Below are 21,298 nucleotides of genomic sequence, written 5' to 3'. Positions count from 1 at the left end.
ATACTTGTTTCAAGGAGATGGAAAACATCTCAATACTATATTTAGTCCTTCCTATAATATTTTGTCCAAGCAGCACTGGAGCCCTGTCACCCTTCAATCTACTTTGTAACCTATCATATCCAGGACTCTCCTGTACATAATGCCTGACTTTTTTCTTTCCTGATTTGACTTTCCATTTGTTTACCTTGTTACAAATCCTTCTTGTACTCATTGGGGTTTCTCTGTGATCAACATACATCTTGGACAACCTTATTAAGTTCTTGTTTTCTATCACTCTACTTCACATGAGTGCAGGAGGTTAGATTAGTTTTTTTTTGTTGGCTGACTTCTCTTTACTGTATTCTGGTAAAAACCCCTGTTCCTTCAGAATTCATTCAGATACTGTTACAACCATGTCTGACGTAGGGTGCAGCTTGCTTGGGGCTGGTGCATGGGGATGACCCAGAGAGATGTTGTGGGGAGGGAGGTGGGAGGGGGGTTCATGTTTGGGAACGCATGTAAGAATTAAAGATTTTAAAATAAAAAAAAAAAGCATTTAATGAATCCCTGAAAATTGCCCAGCACCCAGAACAATCTACTGGCATCCCAAGGAGTAAGAAATATACTCTTGAACAGGGTAAATGGCATGCATTCTTAAGATTGGAGGAGGAACATGATTTTTTGCCCCATGTTTATTGATATAATCTATATGTAACATTATTTAAGGTATACAGTGTAACAAATTGCTGTAAGTTTGATTTGTGAAATGATGAGCACAATAAGGTTAGTTAACACATCCTCCGCTTCACATACTGAGAACACTTAGGATTTACAGTTTTAGCAACTTTCAAGTAGATAAGAACATTATTGTTAACTATAGTCGCCATGCAGTGCATTAGATCCCTAGACGGTTTTTCTTTTGTTTCCATTTTATAGTTGATATTTTGTATCCTTAACTTACATCTTCCCACTTTCTTTATCCCACATCCTCTGGCAACCACCAATATGAGGAGTTTGGCTTTTTAACTTTTCACATGTGAGGTCATACAATCTTTGTCTTTCTCTTGTCTGACTTATTTCACTTAGCATAATGCCCTCAAGGTCCCTACTTGTTGCTGCAAATGGCAAGATTTCCTTACTTTTTTATGGCTGAATATTATTCCACTCCATTTCTTTGAATACATTCATCTGTTGCTCAACACTTAGGTCATCGCCTTATCTTGGCTATGGTGAGTAATGCTGCAGTGAATATGGGGGTATACCTATGTCTTCAAGACACTGGTATTGTATCCTTCAAATATATAACCTGGATCAAAGCAGTTCTATTTTTACTTTTTGAGAAACCTCCATACAGTTTCTCATAGTGACTGTAACAATTTATATTCCCACCAACAGGGTGCCAGGGTTCCCTTTTCTCCACATCCTCGTAGCTTCAGTCGTGTCTGACTCTGTGCGACCCCATAGATGGCAGCCCACCAGGCTCCACCGTCCCTGAGATTCTCCAGGCAAGAACACTGGAGTGGGTTGCCATTTCCTTCTCCAACATCCTTGTAAACACTTGCAATTTATTGTCTTTTTGATGATAGCCATTTTGACAGGTGTGAGGTGATACCTTATTGTGAAATTTTATTTGCATTTCCCTGATTAGTGATGCTGAGCATTTTTACATGTGCCTGTTGGCCATCCATATATCTTCTTTGAAAATATGCCTATTCAGGCTCTCTGTCCATTTTAAAATCAAGTTGTTTGCTTCCTTGCTTGTTTTTTTTTAAAATATTTAGTCATATGAGCCTGTTATATATTTTGGATATTAACCCCTTAACAGATATGTGTGTGTGTGTGTGTGTGTGTGTGTGTTAAGTTACTTCATTTGTGTCTGACTCTGTAGCTCTGCGAACTGTAGCCCACCAGTTGATAGGATTTTTCTGGTGCTCTGGTGATTAAGAATCCACCTGCCGATGCAGGGGACACGGGTTTGATCCCTGGTCTGGGAACTAAGATCTCACATGCTGCAGGGCAGCTAAGCCTGTGTGCCGCAACTCGAGAGCTCTCACGCTGCAACTACGGAAGCCCCCATGCTCTAGAGCTCATGTGCTACAATAAGAGAAGCCACCACAATGAGAAGCCAATGCACCTCAACTGGAGTGTAGCCCCTGCTTGCCATAACTAGAGAAAGCCCATGCACAACAACAAAGACCCAGTGCAGCTGAAAATAGATAAATTAATTAATTTTAAAATGCCTTATAAAAGAGAAGGTAGAGTTAAATGCAAGGATTAGAGCAGAAGGAAAAGTGGAGAAAAATAAATAGGACTGAAAACACAGTGATTTCTTAACCAATATCAAAGAAAAATTGGTTCCAGTTAAATGTGACAGCTGAACATCACTCTACTTTACTCATATCCCTAAAAGTAATGTATAGCAGTGAAGAACAGAAAAAATAACAACAAAAATATACAGATCAAAGGTCAGTGAACTTTGGATGAAATAGAAGAGTGGTGCTATGAGCTGATACGCATTTACAGTGTGTTTGCAGCTTGAAATTGTTCATTCATTCACTAATTTAGAAAATAGTTTACTCCACATGGTCTTTTGGTGGATATTGCAGAGAATAAATCTTCAAACAAACAAACATTAAAGATACAGCTTTGTATAATGATAAATGATTTAAAAATAAAGTAAGCTAATATAATAGAGTGACTGAGAGTGTATTTTAGCCAAGCTAAACAGAAAATGTCACTCTAGGGAGTGACATTTGAGTTAATACATAAATGACAAAGAGAAGAATTTGCGTAAAAGATTCAAGAAAAAGAAGCAATAGAAAGATCTTGAACTGGGAATTCAATAAAGGAATAAAAGTGGTATGCTCTTCAAGTTTAATGATGGATAAGGAAAGAGTGTATTGGCCCTTGTTTATGTGCTTCTCCAGAATTGTTAAGCCATGTTTTTCAGTGCTTCTGATTAAAAAACAAATGTCTAATTCATATTGATTTCCAAAATATGGATTTTTTGTTGGAAACGCTGATTCAAATAATGATTATTTAAGAAGACTGTTATACATGTTTCTAAAATGTGGTTGACAAGTCAGACATTTTGTAAACTATCTCTTGTTTTATAGGCAATGAAATAAAACTCTGTAAGAATTCATTGAAATATGACTATTTTATCACTCGATTTGCTATAGCAATGTGGTAGGAGATGGTACACTGGACTGAGTCTATGGGATAATCTCAATATGCTTGGCTATGGTTTTCTGCTCAGTTCTAGTGACAGATTGACTTCAGATGCCATGTTTCATGTATTATTTCCAGGGAAAACCTCCCTGAAAGAAAAAGTACATACAATTTTTGATTAAGCTTTGGTCATGTACCAATTATATTTATTTGTTTTGCTTTTGTCTATCTAGTCTCCCAAACCTTAATGAAGCATTAGCTTATAAGTTTTGCCTCAAATCCTGTTTTGTGGAGGGCTCCTACTAAGACAGAAGGGGTCAGAGATGTAGACGAGGGCCAAGTTTTATAAGGTCATGGTATGTTACGTATCTATTATTGCTTAACAAGTTATCCCCAAACTTAAATTATCCTCACAGTTTCTATGGGTCAGGAATCTGGATTAAGCTTTGCTAGGGCTGGCTTAGGGTCTCCCACAACTATGCTGAAAATAGAAAAGATATAGAAAACATTTACCACACTATCAAGCAACTGGACCAAATTGACACCTACTTAACACTCCACCCAGCAACAGCAGAATATGTATTATTTATAATAATACATATCTTTGAGGATGGACATGCTAGGCTGTAAAACCAGTCTCAGTATACTTCAAAAGGCTGGAATCATACAAAGATTGCCCTTTGATGACAGCAAAATTAAATTAGAAATCAACAAATGAAGGGAATTTAATAAATCCACAAATACTAGAAATTAAAAAACACACTTCTCAATAATCACTGTGTCAAAGAAAAAATAATATTAAAACATTAGGCATTTTGAACTGAATAAAAAGCAACATATCAAGAGGTGTACAGCTAAAGCAGTACTTAGAGGGAAAATTTTAGCTTTAAATACTTAAATATATTGAAATATCTAAATATTTAAATAAACTATTCTATAAGGTTGTACTTTATAAATGTACAAAAAAGAGAGAATTAAATCCAGAGTCAGCATCATGAAAGAAATAATGATGGTTGAGAGGAAATCAGTGAAACCAAAGTTGCTTCTTTCAAAAGGAATCAGCAAAAATGGACAAACTTTTACCTAGACCATGAAAAAAAGAGAGGTAACATATCACCAAAATTAGAAATGAAAGAGGAGAATCCATACGGATCTTACATGATTTAAAATAATTATAAGAAAATATACTAAACTAGTATATTCAAGCAAATTAGACAATTTATGTGAAATGGAAAAATTCATAAGATGCAAATTACCAAAACTGAGTTAAGAAGAGATAGAAATTCTGAATAGGCAAGTGTAAAATTGAGTTAGGAACTTAAAATCTTTCCACAAAGTAAAGCCCAGATCCGGATATCTTCACTGGTGAAAATTGTCAAACATTTAAAGAAGAAATAATAATGTTTGATAACATTGTGTATTGGTGTATGGTGTATTGTGTATTGTGTAGTATACAACACACCACAATCTCTCCAGGAATATGTAAGAGAGAGGAATACTTTAAAACTACTCATTCTAGATGACAGTGTTACCTTAATACCAATGCCTCACAAGAAAACTACAGATTAATATTTCTCATAAATACTGATGCAAAAATCCTTTTAAAATTACAAACAGAATCCAGGAACATATGAAAAGAATGCCACCATGGCCAAGAGGGATTTATTTCAGTAGTGCACATTGATTTAATTAATGTAGTACACCATATTATTTAAATAAAGGAAAATAAAATACATGATCATTTCACAATATGCAGAAAAATGATGTAGCAATATAACTAATGGAACATACTGTGTATAGGACAGGGAACTGTACTAAATGCACTGTAGCGACCTGAATGGGAAGGAATTCTGAAAGGGAGAGGAGATATGTCTGGCTCTTGAGAGTCCCTTGGACTGCAAGGAGATCAAACCAGTCAGTCCCTAAAGGAAATCAATCCTGAATATTCACTGGAAGGACTGATGATGAAGCTCCAATATTTGGCCACCTGATACAAAGAGCTGACTCATTAGAGAAGACCCTGATGCTGGGAAAGACTGAAGGCAGGAGGAGAAGGGGATGACAGAGGATGAGATGGTTGGATGTCATCACTGACTTGACAGACATGAGTTTGAGCAAGCCCTGGGAGATGTTGAAGAACAAGGAAGCCCAGCGTGCTGCAGTCCATGGGGTTGCAGAGACAGACATGACCAAGCGACTGAACAATGACAACAAATACATATGGCTGATTCATTATGCTGTACAGTAGAAACAAGATGCAACATTGTAAAACAACTATAGTCCAATAAAAATTAATTAAAAGTAGAAAATGTAATAACCACTCATTTATAAAATTGTCTTCAAGTTATAAATAGGAAGGAACTTAATCTGACACAGAGCATCTATGAAATACCTACAGCTAACATCATACTAATATCAAAATTCTGAGTCCTTTCCCCCTAAAATCAAACACAAAGCGAGAATACAGATTTCCATTACCTCTATTAAACACTGTACTAGAGACTTCAGACAGTACAGTCAGGTAAGGAAAAAGAAATAAAAGACATTCAATTTGGAAGGGAAGAAGTGCAACTCTCTTTCTTTCTTTGCAGATAACATGATCTTGCATATATATAATGCTGCTGCTGCTGCTAAGTCGCTTCAGTCATGTCCGACTCTGTGTGACCCCATGGACGGCAGCCCACTAGGCTCCCCCGTCCCTGGGATTCTCCAGGCAAGAACACTGGAGTGGGTTGCCAGTTCCTTATCCAATGCATGAAAGTGAAAAGTGAAAGTGAAGTCGTTCAGTCGTATCTGACTGTTCGCCACCCCATGGACTGCAGCCTACCAGGCTCCTCTGTCCATGGGATTTTCCAGGCAAGAGTACTGGAGTGGGGTGCCATTGCCTTCTCCGGCATATATATAATAATCCTAAGGAATCCACCAAAAATACCCTTTAAAACAATTAAATGAGTTTATAAAAAATCATAAGATACATAGTCACAGTACAAAAATGAATTGAGTTTCTATGTAATTGCAATGAACAATCTGAAAATGAAATTAAAATCCCATTCACAGCAGCATTAAAATACTTAGGAATATTCCTTTTTTTTTTTTAAAAGCAGAGTCTTTTTAAACATTTTATTTATTTATTTGGCTGTGATGGGTTCTAGTTGCAGCACACAGGATCTTCGCTCTTCTGTTAAGGCACTCAGACTTTCTAGATACTCTTTGGCATGGGGATCTTAGTTTCCTTACCAGGGATGGAACCCTCATCCCCTGCATTTCAGGGCACATTCTTAACCACTGGACTGCCAGGGAAGTCCCAGGAATGCTCTTAACAAAAGAAATGCAAAAGAAATACACTTAAAACATTTGTGAGAGAAAGAAAAAAAAATCTAAGTGAGTGACGGAATACTCCATGTGAATGGATTGGAAGACTCAGAATTGTTATGATGACAATTCTGTCCTTTCTTAGAGGTCCCCAGTACTGTCTCTAGGTTTAATGAATCAGTAGAGAACTCAAAGGACTCAGCATATAGCATACTTGTGACTATTGTTTTATTATTTATTTATTACAAAAGACACAAAGAAAAATCAGTTTTTCATCATGGATTTCCTTCTTCAATGTCTTCTAATTTTCAGCGTGCAGATCTTATATATCCTTAATTAGCATTATTCCTAAGCATTTTATTATTTTTGATGCTATTATAAGTAGGATTTTTTTCTTAATTTCTTTTGTAGATAGTTCATTTTTACTGTAAAGAAACAACTGATTTTTGTATGTTGGTTTTGTATCTTGCAACTTTACACAATTCATTTTTATTCAACAGTTTTTTGGTGAAGTCTTTTTTTTTTAATGTTTTTCTATATATAGGATGTTGTCATCTGCAAACAGAAATTGTTTGAATGTAATTTATTTCTTTTTCTTGACTCACTGCTCTGGCTAGGACTTTCAGTACTAAGTGGAATAGGAGTAGTGAGAGAGGGAGTCCTTGGCTTGTTAGCTGTGGGATTATCCTATGTGGCCTTTATTATGTTGAGGTGCATTCCTTCCTATAGCTAAGTTGATAGTTTTATTATTATGAAAATATATTAACTTTTGTCAGAGTTATTAACAAATTTATATTAATTTTTTCTATGTCTATTGAGATGATCACGTTATTTAAATCCTTCATTCTGTTCATGTAGTATATTGCATTTATTGATTCATGTATGTTCAAGCAAACTTGGATCCCAGGGCTAAATCTCATTTGATGATGGCATATGAACATTTTAATGTGCCATTGAATTTGGTTTGCTAGTATTTTGTTGAGAATTTTTGCATCTGTTTTCATTGGCATGAAGTTTTTTTTCCTTGAGATGTCTTTGCCTGACTTTGTTCTGAGGGTAATTCTGGTCTTGCAAAATGAGTTTGAAAATGTTTTCTAGTGTTCAATTTTTTTTAAGAGATTAGGGAGGATTGGCCTTAATTTTTCTTTAACTGTTTGATAGAATTCAACCGTGAAGCTGTCAGATCATCCCAGGCTTTTCTTTCTTGGGAGGTCTTTGATAACTAATTCAGTGTCTTTGCCCATTATAGGTTTGTTCAGATTTCCAAATTTTTCATGATTCAATCTTGGAAGGTTATTTCTAGGTTTCTCTTAGTTTATAAAATTTGTTGGTATATAATTATAGTCTCTTATCAGCGCCTGTATGTCTGTGATATCTGTTGTAATGCCTCCTCTTTCATTTATAATTTCATGAGTTGTCTTTTTTCCCCTCTGTTAGCCTAGCTAAAAGTTTGCCAATTCTATCTTCTCAAAAAGACCAGCTCTTAGTTTTCTTTGATGTATTTTTTAAATCGTTTTTCAAATCTCTATTTTACTTATTTCTGCTCTAATATATATTATTACCTCCCTTCTGCTAACTCTGAGCTTGGTTGTTTCTTCAAGTTGGAAGGATACTTGATCTGATTTCAGTCTTTTTATTTTTTATTTATTTTATTTTATTTATTTTATTTATTTATTTATTTAAAGGTGTCTTTTTAAATGTTTTCAGACTTGCCTTTGGCCTATGCTCTATCCTGGAGAATGTTCTACATGTACTTGAAGAGAATGTGTATTCTGGTGCTACTGGATGGAACGTTCTCTGTATATTTCTTAGGCCCATTAGATATGTAATGTTGTTCAAATCTAGTGTTTTGCTATGGATTTTTCTGTTTTGGATGATCTAGCCAATATTGAAAGTGTGGTAATGAAGTCACCTATTATTACTGTTTGTGACTTTCTGTCTTTAGTTCTGTTAATATTTGCTTTGCATATTTAGGTATTCTAAGGTTGGGTGCATATGTATTTGTAATTGTTATATCCTCTTGATGAATTTATCTCTTTATCATTATATAATAACTTTCTGTGTCTCTTGTGAGAGTTTTTGACTTAAAGTCTATTTTATCTGATATTAGTGTGCCCTCCGATATTTTTATCTGATTTTATCTGATAGTTTATCAGATATTAGTGTGCATCACTGACTCAATGGACATGAATTTGGGTGAACTCCAGGAGCTGGTGATGGACAGGGAGGCCTGGCGTTCTGCGGTTCATGGGGTTGCAGAGAGTTGGACACAACTGAGCAACTGAACTGAACTGAGGTGTGCCCCCTGCTCACTTTGCCATTTTCATGGACTACTTATTTCCATCCTTTTGCTTTTTGTGTATTTGTATCCTGAAGGCTTAAATGAGTTTCTTGTAGGCAGCATATAGTTGTCTTGTTTTTAGTCCATCTGCCTACTGTGTCTTTTGATTGTTGAATATAATTTAGTTACTTTCAAACAGCAAAAGAGACACAGATGTATAGAACAGTCTTTTGGACTCTGTGGGAGAGGGCGAGGGTGGGATGATTTGGGAGAATGGCATTGAAACATGTATATTATCATATGTGAAATGAATTGCCAGTCCAGGTTCAATGCATGAGACAGGGTGCTTGGGGCTGGTGCTCTGTGATGACCCAGAGGGATGAGATGGGGAGGGAGGTGGGAAGGGGGTTCTGGATGGGGAACACATGTATATCCATGGCAGATTCATGTCAGTGTATGGCAAAACCATTACAATATTGTAAAGTAATTAGCCTCCAATTAAAATAAATAAATTAATATTAAAAATAATTAAAAGAAACACTTGCCCATTAAAAAAAAAGTAATGTTTGACTAGGAAGGATTTGCTATTGCCATAGTGTTGCTTTCTGTACATTTTGTAGTTCTTTTGTCCCATTTTTCCTCTTTTACTGTCTTACTTTGTGATGATTTTTTTTGTGTGTGATGGTATGCCTTGTTTCTTTTCTCTTTATATTTTGTGTTTTGACTAAAAGTATTTTCTTTGTGATTATCACAAGACTTATAAAAACATTTTATGGTGATAACAGGCTATTGGATAACAGCTTCAATTTCATATAAAATTCTACACTTTTACTTCTTTCCCCTCACATCTCATGCTATTAATGCCATTATAACATTTTTAATAGAGTGCATCCTTGAACAAATTGTTGCAGTTCTAGTTATTTTTAATGCTTTTATTTTTTAACTTTTATACCAGAGTTATAAGTGATTAACATAGCACCACATTATGTATACAGGGCTTCCCAGATATCTCAGTGGATAAAGAATCTGCTTTCAACACAGGAGGTGCAGGAAACATAGGTTCGATCCCTGGGTCAGGAGGATCCCCTGGAGGAGAGCATGGCAACCCATTCCAGCATTCTTGCTTGGAAAATCCCATGGACAGAGGAGCCTTGCAGGCTACAGTCCATGAGGTCATGAAGAGTTGGACACACTGAAGCAACTGAGCATGCGTGCCTATTATGTATAGTATTGGAGTATCTGTACTTTACTGAATACTTACTTTTGCCAATGGTTTTTATACTCGTATATGGTTTCATGAAGCTAACTGGCATCTTTTCATGTTGACTTAAAGAACTCTCTTCAGAGGGCATTGTGTGTGTGTGTGTGTGTGTGTGTGTGAGAGAGAGAGAGAGAGGTCTAGTGGCAATGAACTTCCTCAACATTTGTTTTCCTGGTAAAGTTTTATCTCTTCTTCGTTTGTAAAGGACAGCTTTGCTAGATATAGTTTTCTAAGCTGGCAAATGCTTTTCTTTGGGATTACCCTCCCACGCTTCGTGCTACAAGGCTTCTGTTCAGTAGTCTTACAGTCTTATGTGGCTTCCCTTGTGGTACATCTGTTTCCTCTTCTGTCAGTTTCCTGCCCTTTCTCTTTGCTCCTTTTGGGACTAACATATGCATACAGTGTTTATTTTGATGACGTTCCATAAATACCATAGAGTTTCTGTATTTTTTCTTCTTTGTTCTTCCAACTGTATAATTTCAAGTAATTGTCTATGAGTTCATTGTTTCTTCTGCTTGATCAACTGTGCCCTTGCAGCTTTTGTGTGAAAATTGTCAGTTCACTTTATTCTTAAGATCCAGAATTTATCTTGTTCCTTTAAAAAAAAAACAAACCCAAAACTCTTTGTTCGATGTCTCATTTTGCCCATGTATTATTTTCCAGATTTTATTTATTTGTCTATCTGTTCTCTCCTATAGTTCATTGAACTTACGATGATTAATTTTTCTGTCAGGCAGTTTGTACATCTGCATTTTGGGGTGTCTTCCACAGAGATTTATTTTGTTTCTTTGGTGGTATCTTGTTTCCTTGATTCTCTATGTTCCTTGAGTCTTGGCATTGCTGTCTTTGCATCTGAAGAAGTCGCCATCTCCTCCTGTGTTAACCAGCTGGCCTTGGGAGACAAAGAAGTTAGCCCAGCTAGAGTTCAGAGCGTCTCTCAGACCTTTCCTGTGGGTGTGTTTACTCCATTCGTCTCACTCCCTCACAGTGGGAAAGATTAGGATTATATGCTTTCTCTCAGTCTTGCAAAGCCAGTACGAATGTGGAAAGCCTCCCATTTATTTTCCCCAAGGTAGTGCCTTGAAGTGTTCAAAGTTGCGCACCTTCTCTGAGTTAGGAGGTTCCAGCCAGCTGCTGACATCCATGTGCACCAAGTTGTTGGGGATTCATGTGCACCATCTGCCGGAGAGTGTGGGTTCTGGTTGTAGATGGGATGTGTGGAACGCCTGAGCTGTGTGTCCTCAGGCGAGGCATCCTATTGGCAAGAGCCTGTGAGCCAGTTCTTAGGATGCTGGTTGTTGTGCTCCACACACTATTGCTGTAAGCTCCCATCCCTTTTCCCGATTCCTCAGTGTCTCCAGGGTCTTCCCTGGTAGCTCAGTGGTAAAGAATCTGCATGCTAATACAGGAGACCTGGCTTCTGATCCCTGGGTTGGGAGGATCCCCTGGAGAAGGAAATGGCAGCTCACTCCAGTATTCTTGCCTGGGAAATCAAGAAACCCAGGAAATAAGGTGTCTCCAGACTATTCAACTGGTGCCAGTTCCCTCAGTGTTCTGGGTCGGGTAGGATGAAAGTGGGCTTCGTGGCCAGTGTCTCAGGAGGCTGGGGAAACCCGGCTCTCATATCACTTTCACTTTCCTCCGCAGGAGAAATCACAGGCCACCTTGGGTGAGAGGTGATGTGGGTGAAGTGCAACTGTTCTTCTTACCCACTTCAGTGCATCAACTCGCAGATATTTTTACTCTCCAGGGGACTGGAAATTTTTTTTGGGGGGGCGGGATTCTATGGCTCCCACAAAGGTGTTCTTATTCATGGTATATACAGTCTGAAAATCACCTATTTTCCCATTCTGCTGATACCTCTCTCCTCTTCTTTTCCATTATTGATCATAGTATAGTATTAATTATTCATATTAATGGTAACTTGAAAAATTAATCAAGTTGTCGAAAACAGCTAGTATAGTGATGTAGAGTCATTACTGTGCCCAGAAGGGAATACATTTTCTGCCTCAGAAACCAAATTCACATGCCCACAGGGATACCTGAATAACTGCTGGTGAGACTGGGGCAGTGTTTATGATTCTAATTAGTCTCTGAGCCCAATTATGGAAAGGGATATAGCCCAGGCTATAATTTTTCTGATACAGTAATTTTTTTTACTATGCAATTAAGGCTGGTGTAATTGTCAGAAACAATAAATTTAACCCACTCATCCATAGTTCAGTTGTATAAAGTGACACACTTCTGTACCCAGATTATACATTTTATATACAGACTGACAGTCTTGGCAAGAATAAAAATATATGTAGAACGACAAAAAAACAAAAATATTTTAGGAGAAAATGATGTGAAACAAGGAGTCAGAAGGTTTAAAAAATTAAGGTTATTTGGGAATTAAGAGAGCCATGGAAAGAAAAATAAACCCACTATAATGAAGGAAGCAAGTACAACGATAAAGCTTGATTCAAATAACTTTTGAGGAACTGGGTATTTAAATACTGAAGAAAAAGTTGGGTGAAATAAGCCCCTCTAATAAAGCTATGTACTGTATGATTCCAACTATATGACATTCTGGAAAAGGAAAATTCTAGAGACAGTGAGAAGATCAGTAGTTGTCAGGCACGGAGGAGAAGATGAATAGGAAGAGCGTGAAGGACGTTCAGTCAGTGAATCAGTTAGTTCAGTCGTGTCCAACTCTTTGCGACCCCATGAATCGCAGCACGCCAGACCTCCCTGTCCATCACCAACTCCCAGAGTTCACTCAGACTCACGTCTATCGAGTCAGTGATGCCATCCAGCCATCTCATCCTCTGTCGTCCCCTTCTCCTCCTGCCCCCAATCCCTCCCAGCATCAGAGTCTTTTCCAATGAGTCAATTAATTCTTCACATGAGGTAGCCAAAGTACTGGAGCTTCAGCTTTAGCATCATTCCTTCCAAAGAACACCCAGGGCTGATCTCCTTCAGAATGGACTGGCTGGATCTCCTTGCAGTCCTAGGGACTCTCAGGAGTCTTCTCCAGCACCGCAGTTCAAAAGCATCAGTTCTTCAGTGCTCAGCTTTCTTCACAGTCCAACTCTCACATCCATACATGACCACTGGAAAAACCATAGCCTTGACTAGACAGACCTTTGTTGGCAAAGTAATGTCTCTGCTTTTCAATATGCTATCTAGGTTGGTCATAACTTTTCTTCCAAGGAGTAAGTGTCTTTAAATTTCATGGCTGCAGTCACCATCTGCAGTGATTTTGGAGCCTCCCCAAAATAAAGTGTGACACTGTTTCCACTGTTTCCCCATCTATTTCCCATGAAGTGATGGGACCAGATGTCATGATCTTCATTTTCTGAATGTTAAGCTTTAAGCCAACTTTTTCACTCTCCACTTTCACTTTCATCAAGAGGCTTTTTAGTTCCTCTTCACTTTCTGCCATAAGGGTGGTGTCATCTTAGGGCACTGCAAGTGCTCACTTATCTCCACCTAAAATGTAAAACAGCAGGAAAGAGCTCTAATATACATGGAGTTTGAGTGATTATGATGTGTCAATGTAAGGTTGTCAACTGCAACAAACGCATCATGTGCTTGGTTGTATGCAGCAGGGGTTATAAGGAAAATCTCTGTACTTTCTCCTCATATTTTCCATGATCCTTAAACAGCTATGCAATAAAGTTTTAATGATTAAAAAAAGAAATTAGAATAAAAGGAAGATTGCCAATTATACACATTTGTAAAGAAAAAAGTCTGCACTCTGAAAAAGCAAATAGAATACCTTCTCATTACATTTATATGTGTTTTCTTTTAGAAACTATTTTAATTATTGGCTTTGATTTGAATGTTAACTATATAAGCTTAGGCAACACAAATACTGTGTTGTGTCTTCCCACCCATTGCTTGAAGAACTTGTGTCAGATTTGCCGCAGGTAGTGGATACTCGCTGACAATAAGAGAAGTATCCAGAAACTATTTTTGTGAGGTGTGGCAGTAAATGTTATATAAGCTGGGTCTTCAGTCCATGGATGGAGTCCCAAAGAATTGGACACGACTGAGTGACTGAACAACAACTAGAACCTTGAAGCTGGAAAAATTTTGGCTTAGTTTGTGTAAGATACTGATGATAGCCATGAGGTATTGGGGCTTGGGCTGAGTGAAAGGCTTTGCAGTGGTGATAGTTAGATATTTGTTTGCAAAAGTAGATATACATAAAGGGCACCCTGAATCTATGAGCTAATAGTAAGCACTGAAGAGATTAGAGATATATAATTGGGGAAGTCATTTTTTATAGTTGTTTTCAATGTGGTATGTAAAACAAACCTTCTCTTGTGTGTCCTTCAAACTTTTTTCTAAATGTTTATGAAGCATATTTATTGTTTTGTGAATGATTGCTTATTTTCTGCTTATGGATGGCGTATGGAGAAGCTGGAGGTTGCACATGTTGAGTATATTCTTAGTGAGTTGAAAGCAATTTTTATAATTGTTCCTTATCTCTACTTTCTTACTTTTTAATAATTATGATAGTCTCCTTACCATTCAGTTTCTTGTATCTCACACCATCAACACCCACTCCTTTATGCACAGTAAATTCAATCACCTAAATGTCTGTGCAGCACTTACATAGTTAACAGGAAGACAGTTGGCTCGTTGCTCTTAGCTACTGGGGGAAAAATGGGTGGAAATTTCAAGCCTGAAGAGAAAGAAAACTTGGGTATCATTGATGTATAATTTTTTCTTATGTTTCTTTTTTCCTCCAGATAAAACCAGTTAATACACCTTGTAGGAAAGCAGTTGATGAATGTGACTTTGAAGAATTTTGTAATGGGAATCAATCAATCTGTGTGCCTGACACTTACGCACGTAATGGAGAGACTTGTGAGTCGGGTGACGCCTACTGTTATAACGGACGGTGTAGGTCTATTAACAAACACTGTAGCAGATTAATTGGAGAAGGTAATGACCACAATTTTCCTTGTAGTTTCTAAATTCTGATTATCCCAAGCGGTGTTATTTAATGCTATAAAAAATGTAAGTGTGATTTTAAAATAAGTGTATACTATGTATGTATGTGCTAAGTTGCTTCAGTCGAGTCTGACTCTTCTTGTGACCCTATGGACCATATGGATTGAAGGCAGGAGGAGAAGGGGACGACAGAGGATGAGATGGTTAGATGGCATCGCCAACTCAATGGACATGAGTTTGGGTAAACTCTGGGAGTTGGTGATGGACAGGGAGGCCTGGCGTGCTGTAGTTCATGGGGTCACAAAGAGTCGGGCTTGACTGAGCAACTGAACTGAACTGAACTGATAGACCATAACCCACCAGGCTCTTCTTTGCATGGGATTCTCCAGGCAAGAATACTGCAGTGGGTTGTCGTGCCCTCTTCCATGGGATCTTCCCAACCCAGGGATTGAACCCATGTCTGTTATGTCTAAATGCACTGGCAGGCAGGTTCTTTACCACCAGTGCCACCTGGGAAGCCCATACTACGTATAGGCCCAGTGTATATTAGTGTTAAAGGAAGTAAAATTTTCTTGATTCTGAGAAAAATCTTCAGATCCCCTGGAGCAGGAGATGGCAACCCACTCCAGTATTCTTGCCAGGGAATCCCATGGACAGAGGAGCATGGTGAGCTACAGTCTATGGGGTCACAGAGTCGGATATAACTGAAGCAACTTACACACTCACAGTTTTCTAGAGTGGCTCCACCAGTTTACATTGCTGCTAACAGTGCATGAGGATTCCTTTACTCACATTCTCTCCAGTATGTGTTATTCATGTTCTTTTTGATGATAGCCATTCTGGCCAGGTGATATTGTTGTTTTATTTGCATTTCTCTCTTTGACATCTTTTCAGCATTTGATGGCCATTCACATTTCCCTTTTGGGAAAATGTCTCTTCAGTCCTTCTGTCTACTTGGATATTTATTAATCATTATTTTGTTATGTGGTGTCTGCAACAAAAGCAGAACAGGTTTATAGTCAATGACAAATGGCTCATTTGAAGCAGATCATCGACTGTTAAGTCAGATACAGAAGAGAAACAGCTACCCAGCAAAAGCTGGCTGGAACACAGCTTTGGATCATATCATTTCTGATGCTTTATCTATTTTCTGTGATATATCAAATTATCCTTCAGAATCATACATGATTCAGTTTGTTGATGGGTTGGTTCTAAAAACAAAAAATTCATGATGATTTTCAGAGCTTGAACTGCTGTTTCCTCTGTCAACTGCATCAGTCATGGTTTGATCAGAGAAGCAGAACCCCTAGGAGATACATGGAATGTAGGATTTATGTAGAAGTTTGAGCTTATGATCCACCTCATCAGCTAATTGTTTGACTTCTACTTTAGCTGATTTCAATTTTTCCTCTAAACATTTTCCTAAAAATGTGAAGAGAAACTGCCAAATCACCATGCACTATATTAATACATTCAAGAGAGCAGAGCAACAACATGGTTCAAAATGATCTCTGGACACCAACTCCAGGATGACTCTTCCAAGTCATGAAAATTCTGTAAAAGGCAAAATGTATAAAATGAAAAAAGAGGTAAACAAAATGATGACAATATCGGAATGAACTCTATGAAACCTTAAAGTACATGGAATAAGATTGATGAGAATCTTCCTGTTATGGGTTGAAATGTGTCCCCCTCAAAATGATATGTTAAGTCTGTTAAAATATTCAAAGAGTACCATTTAACTGATCTAAGCAAGTTTTACTTTTTTGCTTCATGAAGCAGACAATCTCCCCTCTCAGGAGTCCAGGGAACTATGAAACAAGGAAACAGGACTGTGAGCTTGTATAAAAGAAGGCAATCAGGGAATAAGGGAAAAGTATTTGGCTTCCACCAATTGACTGGAATTGCATATCAGACCTTATTTAGAACAAAGAAATCATTACAGCTTCTTGGCGGTTGGGTTTGGCTGGCTAGACATACTGGTCAAGGGGAGTATTATAGGACCATGAAAGTTATCTACGTCTTGGTTTGCTGACCTGGCATCCCACCAGGAATGGCTCCATCTTGGGCCTAGAAATTTATTTCAATAAGTCCTAATATCCCCAGTAGCTCAAATATGGGTTTATTTGTAAATGGAGTCTGTACAGAGAATATCCAGTGAAAGTGAGGTCATTAGAGTGGGTGCTACTAAAGTATGACTGGTGCCCTTATAAAAGGGGTGATTTGGGCATTCAAGAGGGAAAGCAATCTAAAAACAAAGTGAGAAGATGGCCAGGTGACTGGAGTGATACATCAATAAGCCAAGGAATTCCAGGGATTGCTAGTAAACACCAGAAGCTAGGAAAGACAAGGAAGGATTCTCCTCTAGATACTTCAGAGAGAGGACAGCCCTGACCACATCCTGGCTTCTGACTTTAGTCTCAAGAACTGTGAGAAAACAAATTTCTGTTATTTTATGCCACCTAGTTTTTGATGCTTTGTTACATCAGCCCCAGGAAACTAATGGGCTAGCAATGCTTCCTTACATGGGATAATTCATAGTGTGGTCCTATGACAACTCTTTTTAATGTATTCTTCATCCTAGCTCACCCTCTTCAGGTTGGTGTGTAAACTGTACTAAAAACTCCCATGGGCACCCATCGTCTACCTTGAAAATTCCTTCAGATTTGCCTTGTATGTGTTTTTGTTATTCTTCGTAGCTCAGTCGTGTCCGACACTTTGCAACCCCATGGACTGCAGCACACCAGGTTTCCCATTACGGAGTTAGCTTAAACTCATGTCCATAGAGTCAGGGATGCATTTCATACTCTGTGCCCCCTTCTCCTCTTGCCCTTAGTCTTTCCCAGCACCAGAGTCTTTTCCAGCGAGTCGGCTCATCGCATCAGGTGGTCAAACTATTGGAGCTTCAACTTCAGCATCAGCCCTTCCAATGAATATTCAGGGTTGATTTCCTTTAGGATTGACTGGCTTAATCTAGCTGTCCAAGGGACTCTCAAGACTCTTCTCCAGCACAACAGTTCAAAAGCATCAGTTCTTCAGTGCTCAACCTTCTTTATGGTCCAGCTCTCACATCCATACATGACTACTAGAAGAACCAAAGCTTTGACCATATGGACCTTTGTTGGCAATGTGATGTCTCTGTTTTATTTAAATATGTTGTATAGAGTTGTCATAGCTTTTCTTCCAAGGATCAAGTGTCTTTTAATATCATGAGTGCAGTCACTCTCCACAGTGATTTTGGAGCCCAAGAAAATAGTCTGTCACTGTTGCCAATTTCCCCCCATCTGTTTACCATGAAGTGATGGGATTGGATGCCAAAATCTTAGATTCTTGAATGTTGAATTTTAAGCCAGCTTTTTCACTCTCCTCTTTCATCTTCATCAAGAGGCTCTTTAGTTCTTCTTTGCTTTCTACTGTTAGAGTGGTGTCATCTGCATATCTGAGGTTATTGATGTTTCTCCCTTCAATCTTGATTCCAGCTTCTGCTTCATCCAGTCTGGCATTTTGCATGATGTACTCTGCATATAAGTTAAAATAAGCAGGGTGACAGTATATAGCCTGGATGTACTCCTCTCCCAATTTGGAACCAGTCTGTTGTTCCATGTCCAGTTCTAACTATTGTTTCTTGACCTGTATACAGGTTTTGCAGGAGGCAGGTAAGTTGGTCTGGTATTCCTATCTCTTTAAGAATTTCCACAGTTTGCTGTGATCCACACAGTGAAAGGCTTTAACATAGTCAATGAAGCAGAACTAGATGTTTTTCTGGAATTCTCTTGCTTTTTCTATGATCCAGTGGATGTTGGTGATTTGATCTCTGGTTCCTCTGCCTTTTTTAAATTCAGCTTGTACATCTGAAAGTTCCCGGTTCACATACTGTTGAATCCTAGTTTGAAGGATTTTGAGTGTTACCTTGCTGGTGTGTGAAATGAGAACAATTGTGTGGTAGTTTGAACATTCTTTGGCATTGCCTTTCTTTGGGATTGGAATGAAAACTGACCTTTTCCAGTCCTGTGGCCACTGCTGAGTTTTCTAAATTTGCTGGCATATTGAGTGTAGCACTTTCACAGCATCTTTTTGGGATTTAAAATAGTTCAGCTGGAATTCCATCACCTCCATTAGCTTTGTTTGTGGTAATGCCTCCTAAGGCCCACTTGAATTCACACAACAGGATATCTGGCTCTAAGTGAGTGATCATACCAACGTGGTTATTCGTGTCATAATAATTTAGTCAACCTTTTCTGTACAATTTCTTTTTTCTTTTAGGGGCTAGAGGTGCTCCTTATAGTTGTTTTGATGAAATAAATGCAAGAGGAGATAGATATGGAAACTGTGGCAGAAATTTTTGTGCGTTTAGGTATGTATTTAGAGAAATTATAATTTTGTTTGGAATATAGCTTGTATATTGCTAAGATTCTGGAATACATGTACAAACTAAAATGCCATTTTATAACAGGTTTTCTCTGTTTTATGATCTGAGCTGAACAATATTACCTACTTCCTACAGATAACATGTGTTCAATAGCTATAATGTTATATCAATGACCATAAAATCATGTCTATTGATGGGATGAGGTAGTCATTGTGTGAAGTCCTTTATATATACTTATATTTATACTGTGTATTTAAATGTATATTTATATATATCAAATGTTTGTAGTTAGAATCATTTATCCCATTTTACTAATAAAAAAAATGGAACACCAATAATCACTTGCTCAAATTTCAGAAGCTAATATAGAACAGATCAGGGCTGTCAGATTTCAAAAATGGTTTATTTTTCCCTTGCTACATTTCCTCACGAAACACAGAGAGCCACATCATACATGAATCAATATGCTCCTAAAATTTACTTACAGAAAACTTTTGAAATTTGGATTTAAATTATCAAAATACTTTTTAAAGTTAGCTGTATCAGCAATCTACTTTATTTCTGTAAATAATAGTTTTTTTTTCTTCTTTATGCTTTTAGTCACACATTGTGTGGAAAATTAGTTTGTGCCTGGCCACATAAAACTTTAGTATCACAAGCAAATTTATCTGTGATCTATACGCATGTACGAGATGAAATATGCGCATCAGTATTTCTGAATGCTGAGAGGTTACCTAGAGATACATTTACCACAGTTGAAAAACCTGAAGACAGAGATAAAACATTTGTAGAAGATGGCACTATATGTGGCCCTGGAATGGTAATTAGAAGTAAAAATTTTAAGTGTTTTAACAATTATATTTTATACTTATGCTGATTTTGATAATATACCAACCAATGCATTTTAAAATAGCCTTATAGAGGTGTCATTTATCATAAAATTTTTTTATTGTAAGTGCACAGTTCATTCAGTTCAGACACTCAGTCTTGTCCCACTCTTGGTGATCCTATAGACTGCAGCATGCCAAGCTTCCCTGTCCATCACCAACTCCCAGAGCTTACTCATGTCCATCGAGTCAGTGATGCCATTCAACCATTTCATTCTCTGTCATCCCCTTCTCCTCCCATCTTCAATCTTTCCCAGCATCAGGGTCTTTTCCAGTGAGTCAGTTCTTTGCATCAGGTGGCCAAAGGATTGTAGCTTCAGCTGCAGGATCAGTCCTTCCAATGAGTATTCAAGACTGATTTCCTTTAGGATGGATTGGTTGGATCTCCTTGCAGTACAAGGGACTCAAGAATCTCCTCCAACACACAGTTCAAAAGCGTAAATTCTTTGGTGCTCAGCTTTCTTTATAGTTCAACTCTACATCCATGCATGACTACTGGGAAAACCATAGCTTTGACTTAGACGGACCTTTGTCAGCAAAGTAATGTCTCTGCTTTTCAATATGCTGTCTAGGTTGGTCATAACTTTTCTTACAAGGAGCAAGAGTCTTTTAATTTCATGGCTACAGTCACGATCTGCAGTGATTTTGGAGCTGCCAAGAATCAAGTCTGTCACTGTTTTCACTGTTTCCCCATCTATTTGCCATGAAATGATTGGACCAGATGCCATGATCCTAGTTTGCTGAATGTTGAGTTTTAAGCCAGCTTTTCCCCTCTCCTCTTCCACTTTAATCAAGAGGCTCTTTAGTTTTTCTTTACCTTCTGCCATAACAGTGGTGTCATCTGCATATCTGTGGTTACTGATATTTCTCCCAGCAATCTTGGTTCCAGCTTCTGCTTCATCCAGTCGGGCATTTCACATGATGTACTCTGCATATAAGTTAAATAAGCAGGGTGACAATATACAGCCTTGATGTACTCCTTTCCCAATTTGGAACCAGTCTGTTGTTCCATGTCCAGTTCTAACTATTGCTTCCTGACCTGCATACAGATTTCTCAGGAGGCAGGTAAGGATGTCTGTTATTACTGTTTC

General features: G+C 37.9%; 1 protein-coding gene across 1 annotated transcript in view; it reads left to right on the top strand.

The window, feature by feature from the left end:
• Window positions 1–21,298, top strand: part of LOC102181098 (disintegrin and metalloproteinase domain-containing protein 5-like) — a 127,291-nt gene that overhangs the window by 64,417 nt on the left and 41,576 nt on the right. Inside the window, exons 15-17 of the mRNA XM_018041763.1 lie at window positions 14,747–14,942; window positions 19,215–19,305; window positions 19,921–20,140. Of these exons, the coding sequence (XP_017897252.1) occupies window positions 14,747–14,942; window positions 19,215–19,305; window positions 19,921–20,140 (507 nt within the window). The remainder of the gene's footprint in view (window positions 1–14,746; window positions 14,943–19,214; window positions 19,306–19,920; window positions 20,141–21,298) is intronic.

This window comes from Capra hircus, chromosome 27 (assembly GCF_001704415.2).
Source record: "Capra hircus breed San Clemente chromosome 27, ASM170441v1, whole genome shotgun sequence".
NCBI lineage: Eukaryota > Metazoa > Chordata > Mammalia > Artiodactyla > Bovidae > Capra > Capra hircus.
Note: the sequence above shows the minus strand (reverse complement) of the source record. Positions and strands in the feature narration are given on the sequence as shown.